Here is a 22,191-nt window from a genome sequence, read left to right as displayed (position 1 = left end):
ATTGCCTCTGCCAAAAGAAGTTTCTCCAACTGCACTGGTTAGTTCTTTTAATGTCACTTGGGAAGACAGAACCCTGGTTGGAGAATCACCTCGATTAGATTGGCCTGTGGCCACATCTGTGGAAATTTTTTTTTTTTTTTGATTGGCGATTGATGTTAGAGAGAGCAGTGCACTATGGGCAGGTGGGTTTGGGATGCTTAAGAATGCCAACTAAGCGAGCTGGAGAGCAAGCCAGTAAGCTGCAACCCTCCACAGTTTCCACCTCAATTCCTAATCTGACTTCCCTCGGCGGTGGCCTGCAGCCTGGAAAGGTAGACCAAATAAACTGTTCCCCACGTTGATTTCAGTCAGAGAATTATATCACAGAAACAGACAGCAAACGAGAACACTGACCAAGGCTGAACATAAATACGTGGAAGGCAATTGGACAACAAGTACATTTGGCAAAACACTAGCAGCAGGTTCTCCCCGAGGGCCTATGATCTCCCAACATATTGGCTTTTGACAAGATTTACAATGAATTCATCCAATGGAATGGATTTGTTCCTGTAGAATGGGCCTCAAATCAAATCAGGAAGCCATTAGTTATGCTCCACAACAGTCATGGCCACTTGTCTATTTGATTCTATTGTGGTGAAGAGGTACCATGACCAAGGCAACTCTTATAAGGACAACACTTAATTCCAACTGGCTTATAGGTTCAGAGGTTCAGTCCATTATCATCATGGTGGGAGACATGGCAGCATCCAGGCAGGCATGGTGCTGTAGGAGCTAAGAGTTCTACGTCTTGATCTTCAGGCAGCAAGAGACTGCCATACCAGGCCTAACTTGAGCATGTATGAGACCTCAAAGCCACACCTAAGAATGCTACTCCCTATGGGCCAAACACTCAAACACGTGAGTCTATGGGGACACTGCTATTGCACTAGTGGTCACATTTGTCCTGGGAATTCAGTATTGTAATACCCAGGTCCACTTCTGGGCAAGATCACAAAGGGATGCTCTTCCCCAGCAGCCTGTGCAGCACATCCTGGGAGCTGTGAGAGCCACCAGGAAGGAAGCCTCCAGATCAGTTCCAGCTTTATTTCTTTGTTTTCTACAACCCAACCTTGTGATATCTCCAGCCATGGGGCCTTCCCATCTAATTTTAGTAGGACAACCAAGAAGGCTCTTCAAATCATTGAACGTCTTTAGGTTTTTCATCTCTACTGTCACTAATCCACTGGACAACAAAAATGTTAATTAAATACATTAAGATGAATCTTGTTTTGTTTACCTCTATGCTGGCTAGTTTTATATCAACTTCACTTGGAGACATTTGGAAATAACACCCCCCCCCCAAATGAGAGAATATCCTCACCAGATTATACTGTGGGCTAGCCTGTGGAGCATTTTCTTGGTTGATGATTCTTGTAAGAACACCCAGCTCACTTTGGGTAGGTCCCTGGGCTGGTGGTCCCGAGTGTGCTATGGAAGCAGGCTACAGGAGCCTGAGAGGAGCCAGACAGACTTTGACATGGAAGTGTAAGGGAAATAAACCCTTTCTTCCCCATGTTGATAAAGGTCAGGGCATTTTATCGAAGCGATAGAAATCCCAACTAAGACCAGAGGTTTATTCTGGCTCGTGTCTCCAAGGTATGGCCCATCATGGTAGCAGGATTGATTGTGAAAGCAGTTGATCTCGCTGTGTCCACAGTAAGATGGCTCTGTCAACATTTGGAGTTTGTCTTTTCCACCTCATCTGAAACTCTCTGGAAACATCTTCACAGACATGTCCAGGGGTGGGTCTCTTAAGGTGATTCTAAAACTTGTTGACAGGAAAGACAAACCATCACAGAAGGTGTCCAAGGAACAGATGCTTCAGATGAAAATTACGGGGGGGGGGGGGGGAAGGACATCAGCTAGTGCCTTTTCTTCCCAGTTTTGATGATGGTGGGTACTGGTTGCCATGGAGATAAAGTGAGTCCTGGTTCTGGATTGCAGGGGTTTGTGGTTTAGCACTGTCTCCTATTGGCTCCCAGTCCTCTCTAAGTTCATTCAGATACACTGTCCGGGTGTGAACTAGAAGCTATGCAAAGAAAGAGAGAAGATCTGTATTTCCAAGTTTTTTTTTTTAAAGATCATTCTTATCTTTGTCCACAGAGGTACCTAACACCTATGTATGCATTTCAAGTTTACCGCATCAGCTATCTAAGAAAAATGCGCGCTCATTCTGAAGGCAATGTGAAAAGTAGTCATTTGACACTCAAAGGCCTGGAATCTAGTTCTGTACACCATTAACGAAGCATTTGAATAAGCCATCTGAGCCCCTGACAGCCCCTCTGGAAGCAAACTCTGAAAAAGTCAGTTTAGACAGACTATTGGTGCTCATCTGCTCCCCGTGGCACCCAGAATGAATGGTTATCGTTTGCTTATTTGTTTGCTTATTTGAAGCAGGGTCTCACGAAGCTCAGGTTGGTGCAGAACTCCCTAAGAAGCCAAGGCTGATCTTGAACTCTTTCCTATTCCTCCTGGCTCTGCTCTCAAGTGCTGGGATTATACAGGTGCACCAACCCAAGACCAGACCAGCCCTTGGTCATCCCCTCAAACCCGTGTGCCCAATTTAAATCATCCGGCGCGCTCGCCCAGCCACTCCCCAGGAGTAGCGGAGGAGCTGCTGGTGGCTTCTCCAGGAGCCTGATGCTGTGATAGACGTGCGCGCCCAGACTCCTGCAAAAGGCGCCAGCTGTGCTTGCAAATCCCAGCCCGGCCGGCAGGGGTCGCCGCGCCAGCGCCGGCGGGGGGGCGCGCGGAGCGGGGACGCGCAGGCCTCTGGGGGGCCCACGGCCTCGCGGCCGGCGCCGGGGCTCCTCCCACTCCGTGGTCCCCTCCGAGGGCCAGCGGCGCGGGGCGGAGGAAACGGCCCGGAGCGGGCAGGGCGCGGCGCGCGCCCGAGGGGGCGGGGAGGCGGGCGGCGCGCGCCCGAGGGGGCGGGGGCGAGTGACTAGCGCGGGCGGCGCGTGGCGCGGCGCAGAAGGAAGGCGGCTACCCTGGACAGCGCATCGCGGCCGCGCGGCCATGGTGAGTGAGTGGGGGGCCGCGCGCCTCGTCCCGGATGGCGGCGGACGTTGGGGCCGGGGCGTGCGGGCGTAGGGTCGGGGCGCCGGCGGGTAACCGGGCGCGGGGGCGTGTCGGCGCTGCAGCCGGGGCCCAACGCTCTCCCCCCCACGAGCCGCTCGCCGAGGGACCCCGCGAAACCCGGCGCCTGGGCACAAAGGCGAAGACTGTGTGCTGCTGAGCTCGCAGGGAGCCAGCCGGTTCCTGGGCAGGCAGCGATCCCAGCCCTGAGGGAGCTGAGGCAGGAGGATTGCCGTGAGTTCGAGGCCAGCCTGGGCCACGGTGAGACACCCTGTCTCAAAAGAGCAGCTCCCCGTTAAAGAGAGCGGCAGATCCTGCGTTTGTCTTCAGATCCGCGTTTGTCTTCATTGGTCTTTGTCTTTTCGCAAGGGCTTGCTAAATATGTGAAGGGCATGCCCCTTTCCTTGTCCCACCTGACACGGGGCAGCCCTAGATTGTCCCCCCTCTTCCCACACTGTTTTCGGCTCACCATCTCTTCTTGGTTGAATATTGTCTTAGCACTAAAATTCCAGCCCACCCCTTTTCTATTGCCTGCCCCCCCCCCATTTTGTTTTCTCTATTTAAGCATGCTATAATCTGGGTTTGTGTGTGTGTGTGTGTGTGTGTGTGTGTGTATTGAATGTCTCCCTCACCAAAATGCAAGTTTTGGTGAATAGTCTTTGTCTACAGTGCCTGGCACACATCATTTATTTTTTTAAAAAAAGTAGAGGAAAGTACTTTATGCTATGCTAAGTGGGAGGTAGCAGTCTCCTTGAAGTGAACCACTACAAGAACTGTCGACTTAATAGGAGCGATCAGAATCTAAAGTGCTGTGTGGGAGGAGAAACACACTCTTCTCTTGGACAGGAGGGACACACTGAGCAGAATGTTGGTGGCTGCTTCATGCTTCCTCGGCCACTTGAGTATCCTGACATCTGAGTAGACAGAGCATTTTTAGTGCTAACTGGTTCTCTCTCTCTCTCTCTCTCTCTCTCTCTCTCTCTCTTCCATAGTAGACAGAGATTTTAGTTAGGGAAAACTTCCAAGAATACTTCAACTCAGTGAAAGTCAGTGGACATTAACCTGTAGCTGGCAAGGGCAAGCCTTACAATCTTTATCCTAGCTCACTGCAAGCTCAGTAAGCATTTTCAAGTCTGTGACCAAATCAAGTGATATCACTTTTGAGAAATGGGGCAGAGAGGCAGAAAGGGTGGGGGTGTAGGGGGGGCTGGGTTCTAAGTAAGTTGGTCAGGTGATACATTCTTCTACACCCATGCCAAGATGTCTCTACTAACAAGCTGTATTGCAAAAAATACTACTCAAGTCTCCTTTTTCCCCACTTGCACGATGTCATTGTGTGTCAGTGGGTTGTGACTGGTGAGGGAAGTGTGTTTATTATCATCGGAGATGAACAGCTCAAAGAGCATTTACATGAGAAATTCTGAAGATGATAGAGTCAAGACTGTACTGCCTGGTGGTCCTCAGCTAGTCTTGTCCAGATAGGTAGTAGAATTGAAAGCTTTGTTTTTGAAATTAAAACCAATGAACTAAACATAAATTAATGGTGCTTAATTTTGTATTAGTTCATTTGTGCAGAAGGTTTTACTGTTAGGATTCTAGCAAAAAAAGGAAGAGGGTTTTGTTGAATCTATCTATCTATCTATCTATCTATCTATCTATCTATCTATCTATCTATCTATGTTTATCAAGACAGCCTCATAGTTCAGGCTAGCTTCAAACTCTCAATCTTCCTGGCTCTATGTCCTGGGTGCTGGGATTAGAGGAGGGAACCACAATACAGACACCGTGTATTCTTAATTATCTGGCTGGGTAAGCTCAACCTTTTAGTTCTCCAGTGAAGGGTTAAGTGAAATGCATTTTACTTGGGGAAGTTCAGATGCCGTGATGTGAAGAAAACTTGGTGGAGATGTGTTAAGTGCGCCTGTGTCATGCGTCCAGTTATGGTCAGAAACCAGGGCCCTTGTGTTGAGGGTTGTGTCAAGGATGTTTTCCTCGGCTGGACAGTTAGATATGGGCCATTTGACTTGGGAGAGGTGGAGTTGCCAGTGTAACGGAGACTTTGTTAGCTCAAGAGAGTGAAACTTTGTGAACATCATCAGTAGCTCGTCATACCTCAGGTTATCAATTATGACTAATATTAGGCTGTCACTAACTCTGGCAAGGAACCATTCTAATGGACTGATAGATACTTCCACCATTTAAATTGTAACCACTTAGTAACTTGAGAGGATGGCTTGTTTCTAAGTTGATGTGACCTACTGTTATTCCTAAGTTTGAATCTCAGCCCCGTATTGAACTATGTGATTATATAGACCTTGGCATTTTCTTCCATAGAAAGTGATGGTACAGCAGGCCATTGAAGTGTATAGAAATCTCATATGTAGGAAGCTGATGCAGGAGGGTATAGAGATAGAGACCAGCCTGGGTTATCCATACGAGTTCAAGACCACACAGAGCAGCAGTGATTGTCTCAAAACACAATGTTAGAGGGTTTGGAGGATGAATAAGTATACCGTGTACTTCATGAGTCCATTCTATCTAACAGAAATAGAACAGAAAGCATACAGGTGACTTTCAACTTCTGGTAGGTACATTTGAAAAAGCAGAGACTCAAAATACATTTTAACATTTAACCCTCTCTGGGCAAGTGTTACTCCCACATGCAACCAATACAAAAAGGTTAAGGAATTTTACACAATTTTTTTTTTTTTTTTTTGTACAAAATCTTTGAAATTACGTCCTGGGCATGGTGGTTGATGTTTGTAATGCCAGCAGCTAAAGAGACCGAATGAAGGATTGTGAGTTCAAGGTTCCCCTGGGCTATAAAGAGGGAGCCTGTCTAAGGCTATAAAGAGGGAGCCTGTCTAAAACAAAGACCTTCCTCCTAGTATTTGTTCTAGGAGGAAATACAGCACATGGCAGGTCCGGGTGGCTGTATTTTGGTTGCTCATAGGCAGATGCTTTGGAGGCCACCAGATTGGACAGACAGCTCTCAGTAGCACACACATCCAAAGTTATCTCTTATCTCTGAGACCCTTTCCACTCGTGAGCACCTGGCTGCCACCTTAGACCCAGCACTAGGCAGATGAAGCCTGCTCACCTTTCAGCCTCCACCCAAAGCTGCTGGTAATTCCACCTGCTGTCTAGGTTACTGTGTCAGAAATCCGATTCTTGGTCCATTTTTTTCTTTCATGGGTTTTTTTTTTTTTTTTTTCTGGTCCAATATTCTCAGGTTTTGTTTGAAAATGGCTTTTTGCCTTTCTCACCTCCACCTCTGCTCTCTTTCTTCCATACTTTCCACTCCTACAGGTCTCTACTTTTTTTTTTTTTTTTTTTTTTTTTTGGTCTCTTTGATTTTTAACTTCTTTCCTCTGCAGATAAATGCCATTCTCCGAATCTCTGGACCCCACGTCTACCTGTCTCCTTATTGTTCCCTCTGTCCTTGTTAAATCAGAATGGTTTCTGTTGTATAGCTCATTTCTAACGTTCAAAGAATATTCATTACTTTAAATGACAGCCTTGTAGTAAGGTGATCCACCCAAGAAAGGGGGGAGGGGAAGACCCAGAAAGAAAAAAAAATGAAATTAGTCTAAGAACTTTAAAAACATTAATGAATGTGAGCTTTATTTAATCTTTGAAACATCAGTGGCGTCAACTAATCATGAGCACAGTGGTGACCTCTCACTGATTCTTTGTGAGAAATGGAGTACTCTCCTCTGTGCTGCCTGCACAAAGATACAAAGAAGCCAGACACTCGACAGGTGGTCAGCAAGTCCAGCTTTCAGTGCTGGCTGGATTACCCACAAGTTCCATGCCCCTGGACAGGTCACTCTGACACACTGTTCACCCACTTTCTAAGTGGGGTTAATCTTTAGCATAAGATTATTTTGTAAGCATCAGACGGGACTCAGTCCTGTAGCTATTGATTCCCCAGGCAGGGCTCTGGCCTGCAGATTCATGTATCTGTGTTCTTATGGCATCTGTGGTTAGACCTCCTGTAACCAGGCTACCTAAAACCGCAGCCATACTTTTTCTGTACACACACCAGACCCTCTCACACCTCAGCATGGCTACCTAGCGATCCACTTGAGCACTCTTGGCCCCTTCTAGGCCTGTACTTGCTGGTGGTGTCTTCTATCTTTGCATCTCTTTCTGAATTCAGACTTGGTTGAGGGCAGGCTGTGTCTGTGTCATTCAGGAACGTATCAATATCGGGTGGTCATCATAAGACCGAGGCTGGCACATCTTAAGCATTGACCATTATTGCTATTGTTGATAGTCTGAAGGTCAGAACTCCTTATTCCCATACTGATTCTCCTTCTCCTTATCCGTAAGGGTGTACTAAGAGATAACCGTTTGCTTTGCAAAACCACAGAACACTCCTCCAGCTGGTGGCGTGTCTTGGCTCTCAGAAACAGTTGATTTAGCACAGTGCAACCAGGCCTGGTCTGCACCCGAGTTATATTTAATAAGTAACCTGTATGTCATCCTGAAGCCGCATTTGCATTTCAGAGTCACATTTGTGGTCATACTATTACTTTACAAAACAAAATCTATAATTGAATCATAAGTTCTTACTGAAAGCAAAGCACACATTTCTGTAAATGCATCTAATAACATAATTTGCAGAAGAGGCCAGGTTACATTCTTGTTTACACATAATGAAATTTATAGTGCTACTTTCTTACTGAGATTAAAAATGAGTCTTTTTCTTAATAGAAGCCAAACCACGATCCATGGGTTTTCTGGGAAGCTTTTCACTCTACATTATTTTTCGGTAGTTGGCCGTTTAATTATAACTTAAATGCACTGTAGGCTGGGGAGATGGTTAAGTCAGTAAAGGGCTTCGGTGAAGCCTGAGGACCTGAATGTAGACTCCTGGCATCACAGAAAACAAACAACCCCAAAGTGAGGACGGGGCTGAGCCCTGCAATCCCAGTACTGTGGGGGCAGAGATAGGAGCACCCTGGGGCTTGCTGGCCAGCCAATCTGACTACATTGGAAAGCTCCAGATTCAGTGAGAGACCCTGACTCCAAACATGGCACGGGGACAATTTAGGAACATCTCTGACATGAGCCTCTGTCCCCTCTGCATATGTGGCAATACTATTTTGTGTTATTGAATATTTTATATTTGAACTCATTTAAACACAATTAGGCTTTAATATAGCTAGAACATCAGATGTCTTTCACTGTGTTTTTCTACATAACTATTTTGAAGTTTTGAAGTTTATATATAACTATTCTGAAGAAAGTTAAATTTTGCAGCACCTGAGCTTACGTCATAGGTAAGAAAGTTAAGTTTGAAAGAAGAGAAATGCTTTGCTCAAGGTCACATACAGAGATCTGAATTTTCAGGCCCCAGGTTACCTTTCTTGCTACTCCATATACCGTTATCCACAAGCCAGTTTGAATGTGCTTTCCTATGTGTTTATAAACAAGTCAGCATGTTTGTAAAAAGCAGGCAAGTTTCCTGTGTAGTTTCCACCCTGTGAGTTATATGATTGGACAGATGTGGGCACGCACATGGACACATATGCAGGTTCATTCTCTAACAGAAGTAGCTTGGATTTAGGATTCTTTGTTTTTGTTTTCTGAGGTTTTTTAAGTATTTGTAAACACATATCCTAGCATGATGATATATCTCAAGGGTGGTAATTCTAAACACAGAATTTGTTTATTTTTCATAACGTACCTTGTATACACATATTTTTAGAAATACTTATCTTTCAACTATTGCATGGGGTCAAGTGTGGAATATTCTACAGTGGCATTATGTTAGCACTTAAAATGTTTTAGATAGTCAACCCGATTATATATTGATATATTATTTATATATTATATATATTATATATATACATATACACACATTTAAATAATAAGTAAGTATTCAATTTTAATTTAGTATACACAGAACTGGAACACACAAGTGTTATTTGTGTAACAGGAGCAGCCGTACAGTAGCCGAATAGCTCTCAAGTGAAATCAGGCAGTCACTGGTTTGATTAGTGACTGTAATGTTGAGACTGCCAGAAAGGACAACCCACGGTAGCTTTGCACATATTTCATGTCTTAAGAGCTTATCATTTGGTCTTAATTCTGGTGTTTTAAAGATGTAAATATGTTGAATTTTTCATTTTTATAGTGCTACTTTCTTACTGAGATTAAAAATGAGTCTTTTTCTTAATAGAAGCCAAACCACGATCCATGGGTTTTCTGGGAAGCTTTTCACTCTACTAAGCAGACCTTAGTGAGATCTTTGAATTCCGTAGGTGTTAGGACTACTTGGAGACTCTTGCCCACTTGACAGGATCAAAACATGTATTAGCCGTCACACTAAGGGGTTAGATTTAAATGAACTTGTGCCTTTAAAGAAGACACTGTGTCTGTAAAGCAGAAACATTGTTCGTTTGGCTTTCTCAGCGTTTGTTTTGAGGCAGTCTCAGTTTACAAGGCTGGCTGGCCTGGAACTTGTCTCTGCCTCAGCCTCCCCAGCGCTGGGATGACCAGTGTGAGCACCGCGCCTGGCGAGCTGCTTCTCTCTGTGTCTGGAGAAAGAAGCAGCCTGTGTGGAATCCCTCTGCCTCGTTCTTGGGACCCGAGGGAAGCCTCGCCTTCACCCACGGCTTTCCTGGTTTAAAGATCAAACTCCTTAGCCCTTGGTGGGTCAGTGGCAATGGGCAGGGCGCTTTTCAGCCCTGGAGAAACTCCTCGAGGGGGCAGCCCATCCAAATCTTTCCTGGGGCCTTTCTCATCCAACTCCGGATGCTGAACAGTTGTTATTCCTTTTACTGGCAGGACTCTTAGGTTCCTTTCTGGCCTTCATTTCTGGCGTTCTGACTCCTAAAAAGAAATGTCCTTCATCACAAGTCATTTTGCGATTCACAGTCTGAAGTCAGTTTCAAATGCATGAGCAGCAGCAGCAGCAGCCTGCTCTCGATGCCAGTGCCGGAAAGTCCTAACCCTGCTGCTAGAACACTATTAGCTCCTAGTGCCTTTCCTCTTATAACTGAAACAGTGGAAACATCCCTCTGTCAGGACTTTCTGCAGAGAACTCTAATCTTTTTAGCACTGGCCTCGAGTGGGAGCCCAGCCCTCAGTGCAGACTTTGGAGTGAATAGTTTGCTTTTGTTCTTCCTTTGAAGGAATGAAGTACTCTCTGTAACTGAGTAACTTATTTTTTAAAACTGCTTTCAGAGAAACATAAACATCTTGTCTCCAGAGGAAGAGCCTGGGGGCTGCATGCCAGGAATCCAGGCACACACAGATTTAAAATCTGGTGCTCTAGAGCTCAAATACTAAGAGGTCCTGACTTGTTGTAAAAGTGTTCAGTGCGTACTTCAAGGAGTCAGGATCTGTCCGGGAACATGACTGGGCTGATTTGAACGTGTGGAGAAAGAAAGACATTACAGTAGATGTGACAGGTAGAAGAAATAGCCAGCTAAGGCCTCAGAAGGTAATGACCCAAAAGGATTTGAGAGACAGTGTCCTGGGAGCACTTTGTGCACAGGACTGTGTGTACACAGAGCCTAGCTCAGACTAGTTGAGTAAGGTCTTTAATGTGGACACTGTTGGCTTCATGACAGGGAGAGATGATTCAGGCCGGACTTAGATGAGTGCTAAGCTTGAGAGTACGTTGTTGCTATTAGATTTTGAAGGAGGTAGAGAATGGTCATGTACTAAGGATATGACTTAGAGAGGTTAACCTAGCTACCATACTGTGTGGATGAACATCAGGAGGGGGTTATATAGGGGATGAGCTTATATGTTGATTCTTTTTACTTCTTTTCATGATTTTTTTTTTTTAAATTTTCTTCAGTTGCACACTCTTGGATTCAGTTCCTTGGTCTCCATGTCTCCCAAGTTGTTTAGCCATGTGAAATTCAGCACCCTCCTTTCTAAAATGTCACACCGAGTGAAGGGTCAGCCAGATAAGACAGGGCATGCAAAGCCCTTCCAGATAGGAAGTGGGCAACTGGTCGCTGCTGCTGAGGCATATCCATCTTCATAGCGGTGACATCCTGTATGCACGAACTAGAGATGTTTTCAACTCTCTTGATTATCTAAAGACATATGCATTTTAAAAACATTATATCCCTATGAAGGTGATGTTAAATTTAATATTCAGGAACCTTCACCCCCCCCAAGAATGAAAAATATGGGAAGGTTTCATTGTCTCTCCTTCAGATCCCTGAGGCTTCAAGAATTCTTTTAACGTAAGTTGGTGAGAAAGGGAAACCTGGAACACAGCTCGCCCACGTCTGCGTCTTCAAAGCCATCCTCTTAGTGAGCGGTTCTCCCAGAGAGGCTCTCACGCTGTAGCCGAGCGCCTGCATTTTGAAAACTGCCATGGATTTGAATAGCAGCTTTAGGCAATCCAGAGAAGCCTCTGGTAATCAGACTAAGCCACCGCTCTTTACTCAACCTCCCACATCAAATTGCCTGACTTGAGCGTCTTAGTGGTGCTTAGCCTGAGGCCTTAACCCCTAAAAACAGCCTTCCATAAAACAGGTCTTCCGTTCTCTGCCTTTCCTACTGGACTCTCTACACGCTTTTTCAGTTACTAAATCTAAGCATAGCAGATAATGGGACGTGTGTGTTAAGAGAGTACATTGCTTCTCCTTCTCTTGTCTGTCGATGTAGAGGTAATGGCCACTGGGGAGACTTTTAAGATGTGAGGGAATGAAAGAAGTGAAGAGGGAGAGGCTTCTATCGTGGAGGGATTGTTGGAAATGTGTTCTGGGAGCCAGAACCCAGCAGCCTGGCTGCAGTGAGTTACTGGATAAGAGCTGGGGGAAGACAAGGGTTGGGAGGACTTTGAATCATGCAGCATGGAGCCTCTGGTTCTCTGGACAAAGTCCATGTTGCCCTCCAGGATAACACGTCATTGCTTGGATATCCAATATTCTATGGACTTGCCAAAAAAAAAAAAATGAAAAAAGTTTTCACAGAGGAATTTTGTTGGTACTTTTTCTTCCTTCCAGAAGTTAAACTGAGTATTTTACCTGCACGCTTGCAAACCTTTCCTAAACAACATGCTAACCTAGGCCAGCTTGCTAGCAGCCGGGGTATCTTGGAAACTATATACTTTGTAATCATGTGTAGAATGTGTATGCATTGTGAAAATATACAGTATTTGAAATTTCTGAGGCTTGGTGTATGCCATTGGGAAAAAAACAGGTTAGTACTGGATTTTTGTGCCACTGTACAGACCCAAATGCAGTCTCTTTACTTTTCAATATTTTAGGAACAATTTTTATCCAGATTGTGTAGAGATGTGAAAATTAGTTTGTATAGTCATTTGGGAGACAACGTTCTATGATTTTAATGAATTGGTAGAAAACTTTTCTTTGGACTTTCAAGTGCCTTCATGGCTCGGACCTCTTCTAAGGAACAAGTGGACAGATGTGTACATCTGTCCCCATGGGCAAGCCAGAGCACAGGAGTGGGGGCATGTCTAGCATATTAACAAATAGGACCCGACTTCCGGTCATGATTATCACAGGAAGGAGCATTCTTGGGTTTGCTCTAGCAGCGTGGAAAGGTCTCAGAAGACAACCGGATGAGGAGGGCAGAGGGAAAGGGATTGATGCCAACGAGAGACATGTTATGACACAGAGGAATATGGAACCATGTGGGGCCCATCAGCTCCCCAACTGACAGTATGTAAACTCTAGATCATTACAAAGGCTAAAGGAAAATGAAACTTAAAAACCATTAGAAATAGAGGATATGGAATAGGTAATTTCTTGACATAAACTATAACATGACATTTAGGCTGGGACTGTAGCTCAGTGGGAGCATGCCTGGCCTGGGTGAGAAGAGGCCACAGGTCAAGCATTTAAACCATGAGGATGATGGAAGGAACTGCAGTGACTGTAACAAAGACGTAGCAAGTAGGATATGCGATGGATGACTTTAAAGCAGGAGACCCAGCAGTCGGTGAAACACGTGGAAGATGGTCATAGAAATGACAGCTCACTGAAGAAGCAGCTCTTGTAGCATGCTAATTAATATGAAAAGACATGCACAAGTCCCGCCGTAATGTGGAAATGCAGACTCATACATGTCACACCCATGAACCTGGCTAAGATTAAAAATTGACAGTAGAAAATTTTGTAAATATTTTAGAGCAATATAGTCATTTTCACAGAAAAAATGTAAATGCATTTCCTAAACAGCATAGCAATTGCACATCTAGATTTCCCCCATAAGTAAAGGGAAGCCTTTACTTATAAGTAGTGGAGATTTTATATAAAGCAGAATTTTTGGTAATCACGAATTTGGAAACAACCTAAAATATCCATCAGGAAATATATATTCTATTCCTGTGGTAAAATACAGCCCATGGATGAATGAACTGGATTTCAGGTTTCACCACGAGCAGATTCCATCAGATACTGGATGACAAAACACACTGTAGACACGTATGCTGAGCTGGGACGGTGTGTGGAGCCTCCACCCAGCTGCTCGTTTTGACTGTCATGGTGGGTCCGTCACAGGCTGGGGAGTTGAGCAAAGGAGCGAGGGGCAGCTTTGCTGTTTGTGCCATTCATCCTTGATGATACATCCTTGATACATTTTGTGCATATAAGTGTGTGCATGTGTGCATGCATGTTTGGAGGCCAGAGGACAGCCTCAAGTTGTTCCTCTATCTATCTTGGATCTGTCTATCTTGGTCTCTGAGACAAGGTCTCTTACTGGCCTGGAACACACCAAGCAGGTTAGCCTGCATGGCCAGAAAGTTCCAGGGATCTGGCTGGCCCACCTCCCCAGTGCTGGAACCTCAAGTGGGCACTGCCACCACTGGTCACTTTACCGACTGAACGAGCTCCCCAACCCTGGTGATATATTTTATCCTCTACTTTTAAACACATCGGCATCGTTCTGCAAAGTTAAACATAAGTGTACATTGAAGATACACGTCATGTCTGAGGTCCAAGGTCTGCCCTGGATAAGCATTTCTGAAGGATGAGCCACTGCCAGGAGGCGGCCTTTTGTCTCGGAGGACTCTAATCTGGCCTCTTGGCTGAATCAACGTCCAAAGGGAAGTTTTAGAAAACTGAACAACATGGTTGACATGCTGATTGCCCCCTATATGGAAAGAGAGTGACCAGATATACAAGCAATTAATCTCACCTTAGCGATAAGAAGCATACTTGTCACTCACTCCCACAGCGAGCTGGGAGTTGGTTACTGACAGGGAAACTGAGGCAAGCTGTAGCAAGGAGGTTACAGAACAAGGAGAGCTCTGTGCTCAAAGTGCATGTGCTTTACAACTTAGAATTCAGGCGGGGAAGCCATGTCCTCTCTCTGTTCTCCTCCACAATTAATTCTCCACTGTGTCGGTTTTGAGAACAGCCACGGCTGCCTTCCCCAGTTAAACCGGAGAGCTGAGAATTTGTCCTAGTGCTAAAACGCTTACCTAGCAGGCACAGGCAGGGCCCTGGACTGGTGCCAGCAATAAGAACTAACGCACCAAGATACTTCACCTGCAAAGTCTGCCTCTCCTCCTTACACCACCGTGTATCCCCTCTCGATTGTTTAAGGACATCACTGTTGAGGGCTAGACAGGTAGCTCAGCACATAAACGCATTTGTCATGCAAGCCTGCTGACCTGAAGTCAATCTCCTGAGTCCATGGGAAGGTGGAAGGAGGACCATAAAGGTATCCTCTGATCGCCGCACAGCACCGTGGCACGCATATGCCCCAGCACACTCATCCCCTGACAATAGCAATAATAATAATAATAACAATAAAAGTAGTAACTTATTAAGTTACTCATTAGAATAAAATAAGGCCATCACGTTTGGGATGGGCTGTTAATTAAAGGCTATTCCTCCTCTTCTACAGTGACACTCCTTTTTGTATCTAATTCATGTGGCAGTGGAGTTGTAAGGCAGAGACATTGTGCCCCACATTGGGATTTGAAAACGCAGAACACTGAAATGCCTGTCTCCTCCATGTCAACTTTGTGCCTGGAGCTGTCAGAGATGGTTTTACAAACATGCAAATTATTTAATCTCCCAGCCCTGCTGTTGTGAGGTGGTGATTTTTATCTCACAGAGAATGAAGGACCCACTCAGAATGTTTCTCCGAGTGTGCTCTTCACGTGAGAGCCACGGGCACGCTGTTCTTTGTGAATGGGTGCTGAGCAGAATCCCCGTCCCGCAGACAGCAGCTGCTCCTTGCTGTAAAGGGCCCAGGGTAGTCTCCTTGCTTAAGGCCTGCTTCCCTCACTTGTCAAGGAGGAACGGCGATGCCCGTCTAACAGAGAGTAGAGCTGAATACAGTGGTGGCCTGTGTTAAAGTCAGTGCTTCGTTTGAATACAGTGGACACTTTCAGGCAGTGTTATTGTCATCTGTGTGTCCTATAACTCTGAGACCTCACCTTAAAATGAACAAAGTACAGGAAGTGGGTTCATGATGGCTGTAAGTAGCTAATACAGGAGAATTAAGAGCTGTGAAAACACCAGTGAAAATGTGAAAGGGAAGGAAAGCAAATTTCAGAGCCATTAGTGCACGGCAGGGACGCCGGAGCCATCCGATAGCGATGGTGGCTATGGCTGGAGACGTTCAGTCATGGACCCATGCCTGCTTCTAGCCAGCAGCAATACCTTTTCGGTAAGCAGAAGGGTCAGAGAAAGGAGGCCATGGCAGATGTGGGTGTGTTTTTCTAGGGTAGCATCTACTGTAGAGTTAAAGTGCTGCATGCAGTCACAAAGCTAGGCACCAAATCCCCAAGAAGGAACATCCTCTATGAGAAGCGACAGTTACCAAGGAACTCTGCAGTCACCATCGGCTTGGTGGATGTGAGCAAAGTCTGTCTGTAGCCCCACCCTACAGCTAACCCTAGTTAGGTCCACTTGAAGGAAGAATATTAGGATGAGTTTTAGGTTCAGGCAAAGGAATTGGTTCTATTCATAGAAACGTGGCACTTAGAACAAGAGAGCTCTAGCCCGCTCTGAAAGTGTTTGCTTGTATTGTTGACAAGTAGAATTATAAATTAATTCACAATATAAATCTGAATGTAAGGAAGGCTTGACTTTAGCTATGCTGGTAATACTATATGTGAAGTTCACGTGTAATCAGACTACCATCTGCAGACTGGTGACAATCCCGCCCTCTTGTTTCCATTGCTGGACACTGGTAAAGGCAGAGGTCATAGTCTGAGTCAGCGACCATGTTAGAAATATGTGTGAAGGATAACCCTGAAGCATACTTTCTTAGGGACTATAAGGTAGGGCTGGATGTTGTGATATACATTGGTGTTCCATGAACTCTTTATAATAATAATAATCCCTGTTCCTGGTGAGAAATGTTTTAACGGCAGCTGCTTCCACCATCACAGGAAGGAGGTATAAAAGAGATAACTGAAGTCCAAGGCTTTCACCCGGAGTCCAGAGGGGAACCTGGATCTCTTGCTTTCTGTCCTGGTGCTTCTGCCTTGTCGTAGGAGGGACCATCAGTGTCACAGTGAAACATTCATTTTTAAGGCTCCTGTGGAATTAGGAGAAGCTGTGACTATGTAGAATTTTATTTAATATATGAGACATTGCACCCCTCTGTATCCTGACTTCTCGTTAAATGTGTGCAAGTCTTACAGACTTAACAGAAATAGCCTTTGCTCTAAGGATGCTCTCCTAAGTAGAAGTAAGCACTGTTGGCGTGGTCAAGTGGCTCTCTTTGAAGTTGAGCGAGTCCTCCATTAGAGGAGTCTAAATGCTGGAGAAGAGCAGACTAAGATGAACAATTTGGTGAGAAGCCACTGTGTAGTGAGCACTCCAAGGCCCTTTTCTCCCCACGTCTTTTAGTAGACAGAGGCCCTGTACCAGTGAGACTGTGGGCATGCGAACAGTGCCAGCTGCCTCCTCCCACACTGCCCGCTTGTCTGGAGCAGCAAGGAGACTCCACTTAAAATCAGTTTCAGATATGTGTGGTGGAGCATGCAGCCCTGACCAAGCTTCACCTGTAAGTGGGATTGTCCCTGCACCTCCTGTGAGTCAGAGGGCACCTGCTCTGGCACCTCACCTGCCAAGCCTGACCTTTCTGCCAGCCTTGCTGCCGGCTGCCACAGCCAGCTACATTTCAACCCTTGGGCTGTTTTATTAAAGCTACGCAAATGACTTTGCCTTTCTCTTTCCTCACCAGCAATAGTTTGAGAAAAGAGTCAGTCTAGCATCTTTTTCTTTGGCTTCTCTAATATACCTAACCCCAGCACACATTTTCTTTATCCAATCAGATGGTAACTTCAAGTCCCTGCTGCTCCAGAGACTAATTTTGGCTCCTATTGGAGAGGCAACTAGAACACTGATGAGGCTGAGATGTCAGCAACAAAGCACCCTGTCCTGAAAACATTTCTGCTAAAGGAAGAGCCAGGCAGGGTTGTCCCTCCTCCCTCTCCTTTGTCACCACTACCACCTGTTGATGTTTCTGGATTTATGTCTTCTCTTTTCCAAGGTGGAAGAAAAAAAAAAAAACACTACAAAGCTTTCAGAGCTGCACTAACCACAGCAGTGGCATACTCTAAATGACACAGCAGTGGTATTCTCTAAATTACACAGCAGTGTTATACTCTAAACACAGCAGTGGCATACTCTAAATGACACAGCAGTGGTATTCTCTAAATGACACAGCAGTGGTATACTCTAAACACAGCAGTGGCATACTCTAAATGACACAGCAGTGGTATTCTCTAAATGACACAGCAGTGGTATACTCTAAACACAGCAGTGGTATACTCTAAATGACACAGTTCTAAGAAAAGAGAAGAGAAGAGAAGAGAAGAGAAGAGAAGAGAAGAGAAGAGAAGAGAAGAGAAGAGAAGAGAAAAGAAAACAAAAAAGGTTGACAGTTGAAAAATGAGATGAAGATTTCTGTGTAGAAAATACCTTAAAACCATAAAATCGTAATGTACCAAGTCGTGTACTTGTGTGTTTATCTTGAGAATCAGGTAGTTTCCAGTGGCTCCTCTAGGGAACAGATGGGGCACAGACTTTACAAAGGGGATTTGGTAACACTCTCCTATACATGTGGCTTTGAACAGCTGGGCTTTTCCTTTTTTCAATTTTTATGTTGCATTTACAACTTTGCGATAGGGCGGGGTGGGCTTGAAGCTGTTTTCACTTAGCACTTTAAAGAAGATTGGAACATACAAGCTTTCCCTTCTGACCGATGTTGGAGGAGTGAGGCAGGGTTCCTGCAGGCCACAGAAGCCCCTGTGAGGCCACTCGCGTTGCTGCTGTGGCACACACCATTGCTACTAAGGCCGCAGAAGCATTCTCTTTCCGAGCTGGAGGGGCCCTCTCCTCTAAGACATGGAGAGCAGATACAGAGAAAGACTGTACATTGATTTCTCTGGAATATCTAGTCGGGAAATTGAAACATTGGCCTGTGGGATTTGGGAACAAACTTATCAGGCATTTCATGTTAACAGACCTCTCTCCACATAGCCGATTAATCAGCTCAAGGTCCCTTTTGTGAGTTTTGTGTGTTTGTTTCTAAATCCGTGATAATTTTGCATTTGCTGCTACTTGGTCAGCAATATCTCAGGGTCAGTTCTTTCTGTATGAGCCTGGCACTCTTCCTACCAGCTCTGAGATTGGGAGGGAAGAAAGAACCAGAGGATAGGAGAGCAAACACTTGCTAGCTTGTCTCTTTAAAACTGTGAGCCGGAGAGGGCCTGGGAGAGCCCGTGCTCATAACACTGCACAACTCTTGTACAGTAATTTTAAAAAGTAGCCTCCAGAGGCTGAGTAAGAGACATAAAATGATTATGTTTAATTAGGATCATTTTGTACTACACAGCGCTTTCTACTGCCTAATGAATAGAAATATTTATAGTAAGAAAGGGGGCAGTCAGAGTTCCTTAGCGTGCTGATTTAGACGGCATCAGAACAGTAGCCAAGAGAAAACCTACGACAGGATTGCTGATGTTGCTGATTTCTGAAAACAGGCATCAAAGCCTTGCATTTATATGATTTTGACAATATTTTGGCAAAGACTTTGGCTTTGTCACATGTGTGTAGCTCATATTAATTTTGTCTTCTGCTCCCATCTATAGACAGACACCTGTCACCATCTCCTTCTTCCCACCCACAGTGGTGACATCTATTGTCCACATTGCTTTTGACCCCTTACTGATGAACAAATGATACGTGAGCTGGTAGCACCCTTATGGTGCTTAGAGCTGGCTTGCTTTACCCTGTCACAGAGGCCAAGGGGAATGAACTTCCTGGTCTCCGAACCCGCAGCCCAAGCTCCATTCAGCCTTTTGGCGGCGGCCACTAATGGTGCCCACTTGACATTGTCTCCATGGAAAAGCTAAGGGAGAGGTATAACATTCCTTCAGCTTGGAGGAGAGACTGCGGTGAGGTTCAGCTGTCACTTTAGTGATGATATCCTGCCAAGCGGAAGAACGTGTCCCCAGGGTTGCACTCAGCAGGGCTAGAGCCTGTTCCTCGGCAGTCCTCATGAGCTGACTTCACAGCCAGAGTTAAAATACAAGGTGTTTCTTGGGTTCTCTTGTCCGAAGTAGCAGTTTAAAAAGATATCTTTTTGACTTTGTCAAAAATATATTGGAATGCTGTAGATATCTTTGTAATCTAGAGCTTTGCCTAGAAATAATACAGATCTGACGTTTGCTTGGAGAATTAGGAATAAAACCTGGCCCATATTTTCCCATGAAATCATTAGAAGCCTTGCATTGTTTCATATTCAAAGGGACAGCACTTGTCCCCAAGAAGCACTTGTCCCTAAGAAGCGCCGTCTGCTTCCCTCTGCTCTGCACTTGACAACCAGAGCACATGCGAACACAATTTCCTTTCATTGCTACTGCTGCTTGTAAAAGAGCCTCATTCTTCCTGTGTCCCCTAAGTTCTGAAACTGGCACCGTTATGGCTCTTCTGAGTACGGAAATATGGCTTTGGCTTAATCTCCAAGGAGTTTTATATTAGCTGCCGACTTCCTGTGGAAGCAGAGGTTGTAATGCTATGGCAAAGGTCTTGACCTAGTAGAATTGCTTGTTGTGAAACTGGGGCTCCTTGTTTAATGTGTAGTAGATTTCATTTTACTCTGTTAATATTAAGTTATTGAGTATCTATTAATAAGACCAGTGTTATAAGAAAAATGTTTATATTTTATTTCCATTCTTACACTTTTTGTAATTATTTCAATTAATTTGATTGTTTGTATGCAGTGCACACAGTATGTTGCATGAGGAAGTTTCATAGGGCACACGCCATATACTGAGCATGTCCCACGCACCCCTCCCCCTTCTTCTCACCCATCTCTCCTCCCTTTGATTGACTTTCTTCTAGAATTTCCCCTGTTTCCTCATCATGTATGTATAGACAGTTTTACATATCTCTATAAAATCTACCAACCCCAATGAGAGAAACATTAATATTTGTATTTTTCAAGATTGGGTTAGTTTGCTTACTATGATTATATCCAGTCCTATCTCTTTCTCGCAAACAACTTAGTTTTTCATTATTGCTAAAACAAAGTCATCCTGTGCATATTCTGTGTCTTCTGTCCCTTAGCTGTGTAAGTGATGTGCTTCCGGAAGCATTAATGAGCCTGGGTCTCTGGGGTTGCGGACTGGGGTCCTTGAGGAACCCTGAGCTCCAGGAGCTGGGTCATATGGTGGATCTAGTTTCTTTTGTTGAGGAGTCCCCACGCTGACTCCCACAATGACGGACTAGCTTTCACCCTCACCAACTGTGTGTCCTCACTAATGTTTGTTGTCTTCCTGAAGACCAGTCTGGTTTGGGTGAGATGGAGTCTCCGGATAGTTTTCATTTGCATTTCTTTGCTATTCAGTGAAGAACTGTGACTTCTAAATTGACTAGGTAGTAACTAATTTTGTATATTAATTTTTATAAAATATACTTGATGAAATATATTTAATAAAATCCCTTTAACCTCTGAGTTAATATATAAATAATTTAAGTCTTATGAATATGTTTTCAAGCCTGCTTTTGGCTAGGGCAATTGCTCAGTTGTACAGTGCTATGCATACAGCCCTTCATCCAGTCACCAGTGTGGCTGGAAATGCATTAGTAAGCTCTACTGTTGAAGTGTGTCTTTGATAGCCAAGCACCATCTTGTGCTCCATGGATGCCCACTTGATGCGACCTTGTGACTCCTTGGGTGCACGTGTAATTTATGGTTTACCTGTTCTTAGCCCCAGCTTTAAATTCTCTTAAGCATCCAGTGCCGAGAGGCACTTGTACCAGATCAGGTCTTTTAAGGGGGCCACCAGGGTTAGTCCTGTGTGACTCTGGCCTGTTGCTTTGCAGCATCACACCCGCTTTGTTGGGCAAGTACCATGTCCACATCTCCTCCATCTGTGGATGCTGATTGCTTGCTGAGCTCTGTTGTGGGGCCATACCATTGCCCTGCCCAGTATTCCTGACTCTTCTGGGCTGGGTGCTGGTCCTGTAGTCCTTAATAGCAGATCTCCTGCAGTGTTCTATGGAAAAGGAGAAGAAAGCCTGCCTCCTTTTATGTTCTTAGATTACATTGTAAACCCAGTGTCTTTGCAAATACAGTGCATCGTGTCTTATTCTTTTCCTTCTTTGGGCAGGGTCTTGCTACTCAGCCCAGGCTGGCCTTAAACTCAGCCATCCTCCTTCCCTGACTTCTCAAGCATGGGGCTGGGGTGGGGGAGAGTGGCCAGTGTTGCAGGCAGGCTCCACTGCATTGGGCTCCTTCTGAGCACTGTTTTCTTTCCACCTGTGTTCCCTGAAGAACAGCCGTTAGGGAATCCTGGGAAACAGAGCCTTGCTATCTTTGACATCACTTCTTTTATGTCCCATGTTCTGCACTCAGAGGGCAGTATATGGCCACTTCATCAATCCACCTCTTTGGGCTGAATTCATTTCAGAACATCTGGTTCTTGTGCAGGGTAGGCTGTCCTAGCAGTTCACAGAGGATGCTGAGAGCCAGAGGGAGAACGAGACCTCCCACTCTGGCACATGCAGACAGAGCAGATAGAGGAATATACTGATGCCCTGTCACACTCCAGAAATCTCACTGCCCTTTAAAACCCATTATTGAGATTATGCTGGA

The 22,191-nt window shown here is 45.0% G+C and overlaps 1 protein-coding gene across 2 annotated transcripts in view; it reads left to right on the top strand.

The window, feature by feature from the left end:
• The first annotated feature begins 3,011 nt into the window (after nt 1–3,011).
• Elovl2 (elongation of very long chain fatty acids (FEN1/Elo2, SUR4/Elo3, yeast)-like 2) overlaps nt 3,012–22,191 on the top strand; it is a 38,022-nt gene continuing 18,842 nt past the window's right edge. The window contains exon 1 of one of the 2 annotated variants that reach the window (NM_019423.2): nt 3,012–3,060. In NM_019423.2, the coding sequence (NP_062296.1) occupies nt 3,058–3,060 (3 nt within the window). In that variant the 5' untranslated portion in view covers nt 3,012–3,057. Of the gene's footprint in view, nt 3,061–3,252; nt 3,379–22,191 lie in introns of those variants that run through there. The other variant, NM_001311121.1, reaches the window with a different exon arrangement.

Source organism: Mus musculus, chromosome 13 (genome assembly GCF_000001635.26).
Source record: "Mus musculus strain C57BL/6J chromosome 13, GRCm38.p6 C57BL/6J".
NCBI classification, from domain to species: domain Eukaryota; kingdom Metazoa; phylum Chordata; class Mammalia; order Rodentia; family Muridae; genus Mus; species Mus musculus.
The sequence above is the reverse complement of the archived record's forward strand: the minus strand, read 5'-3'. Positions and strand labels throughout refer to the sequence as shown.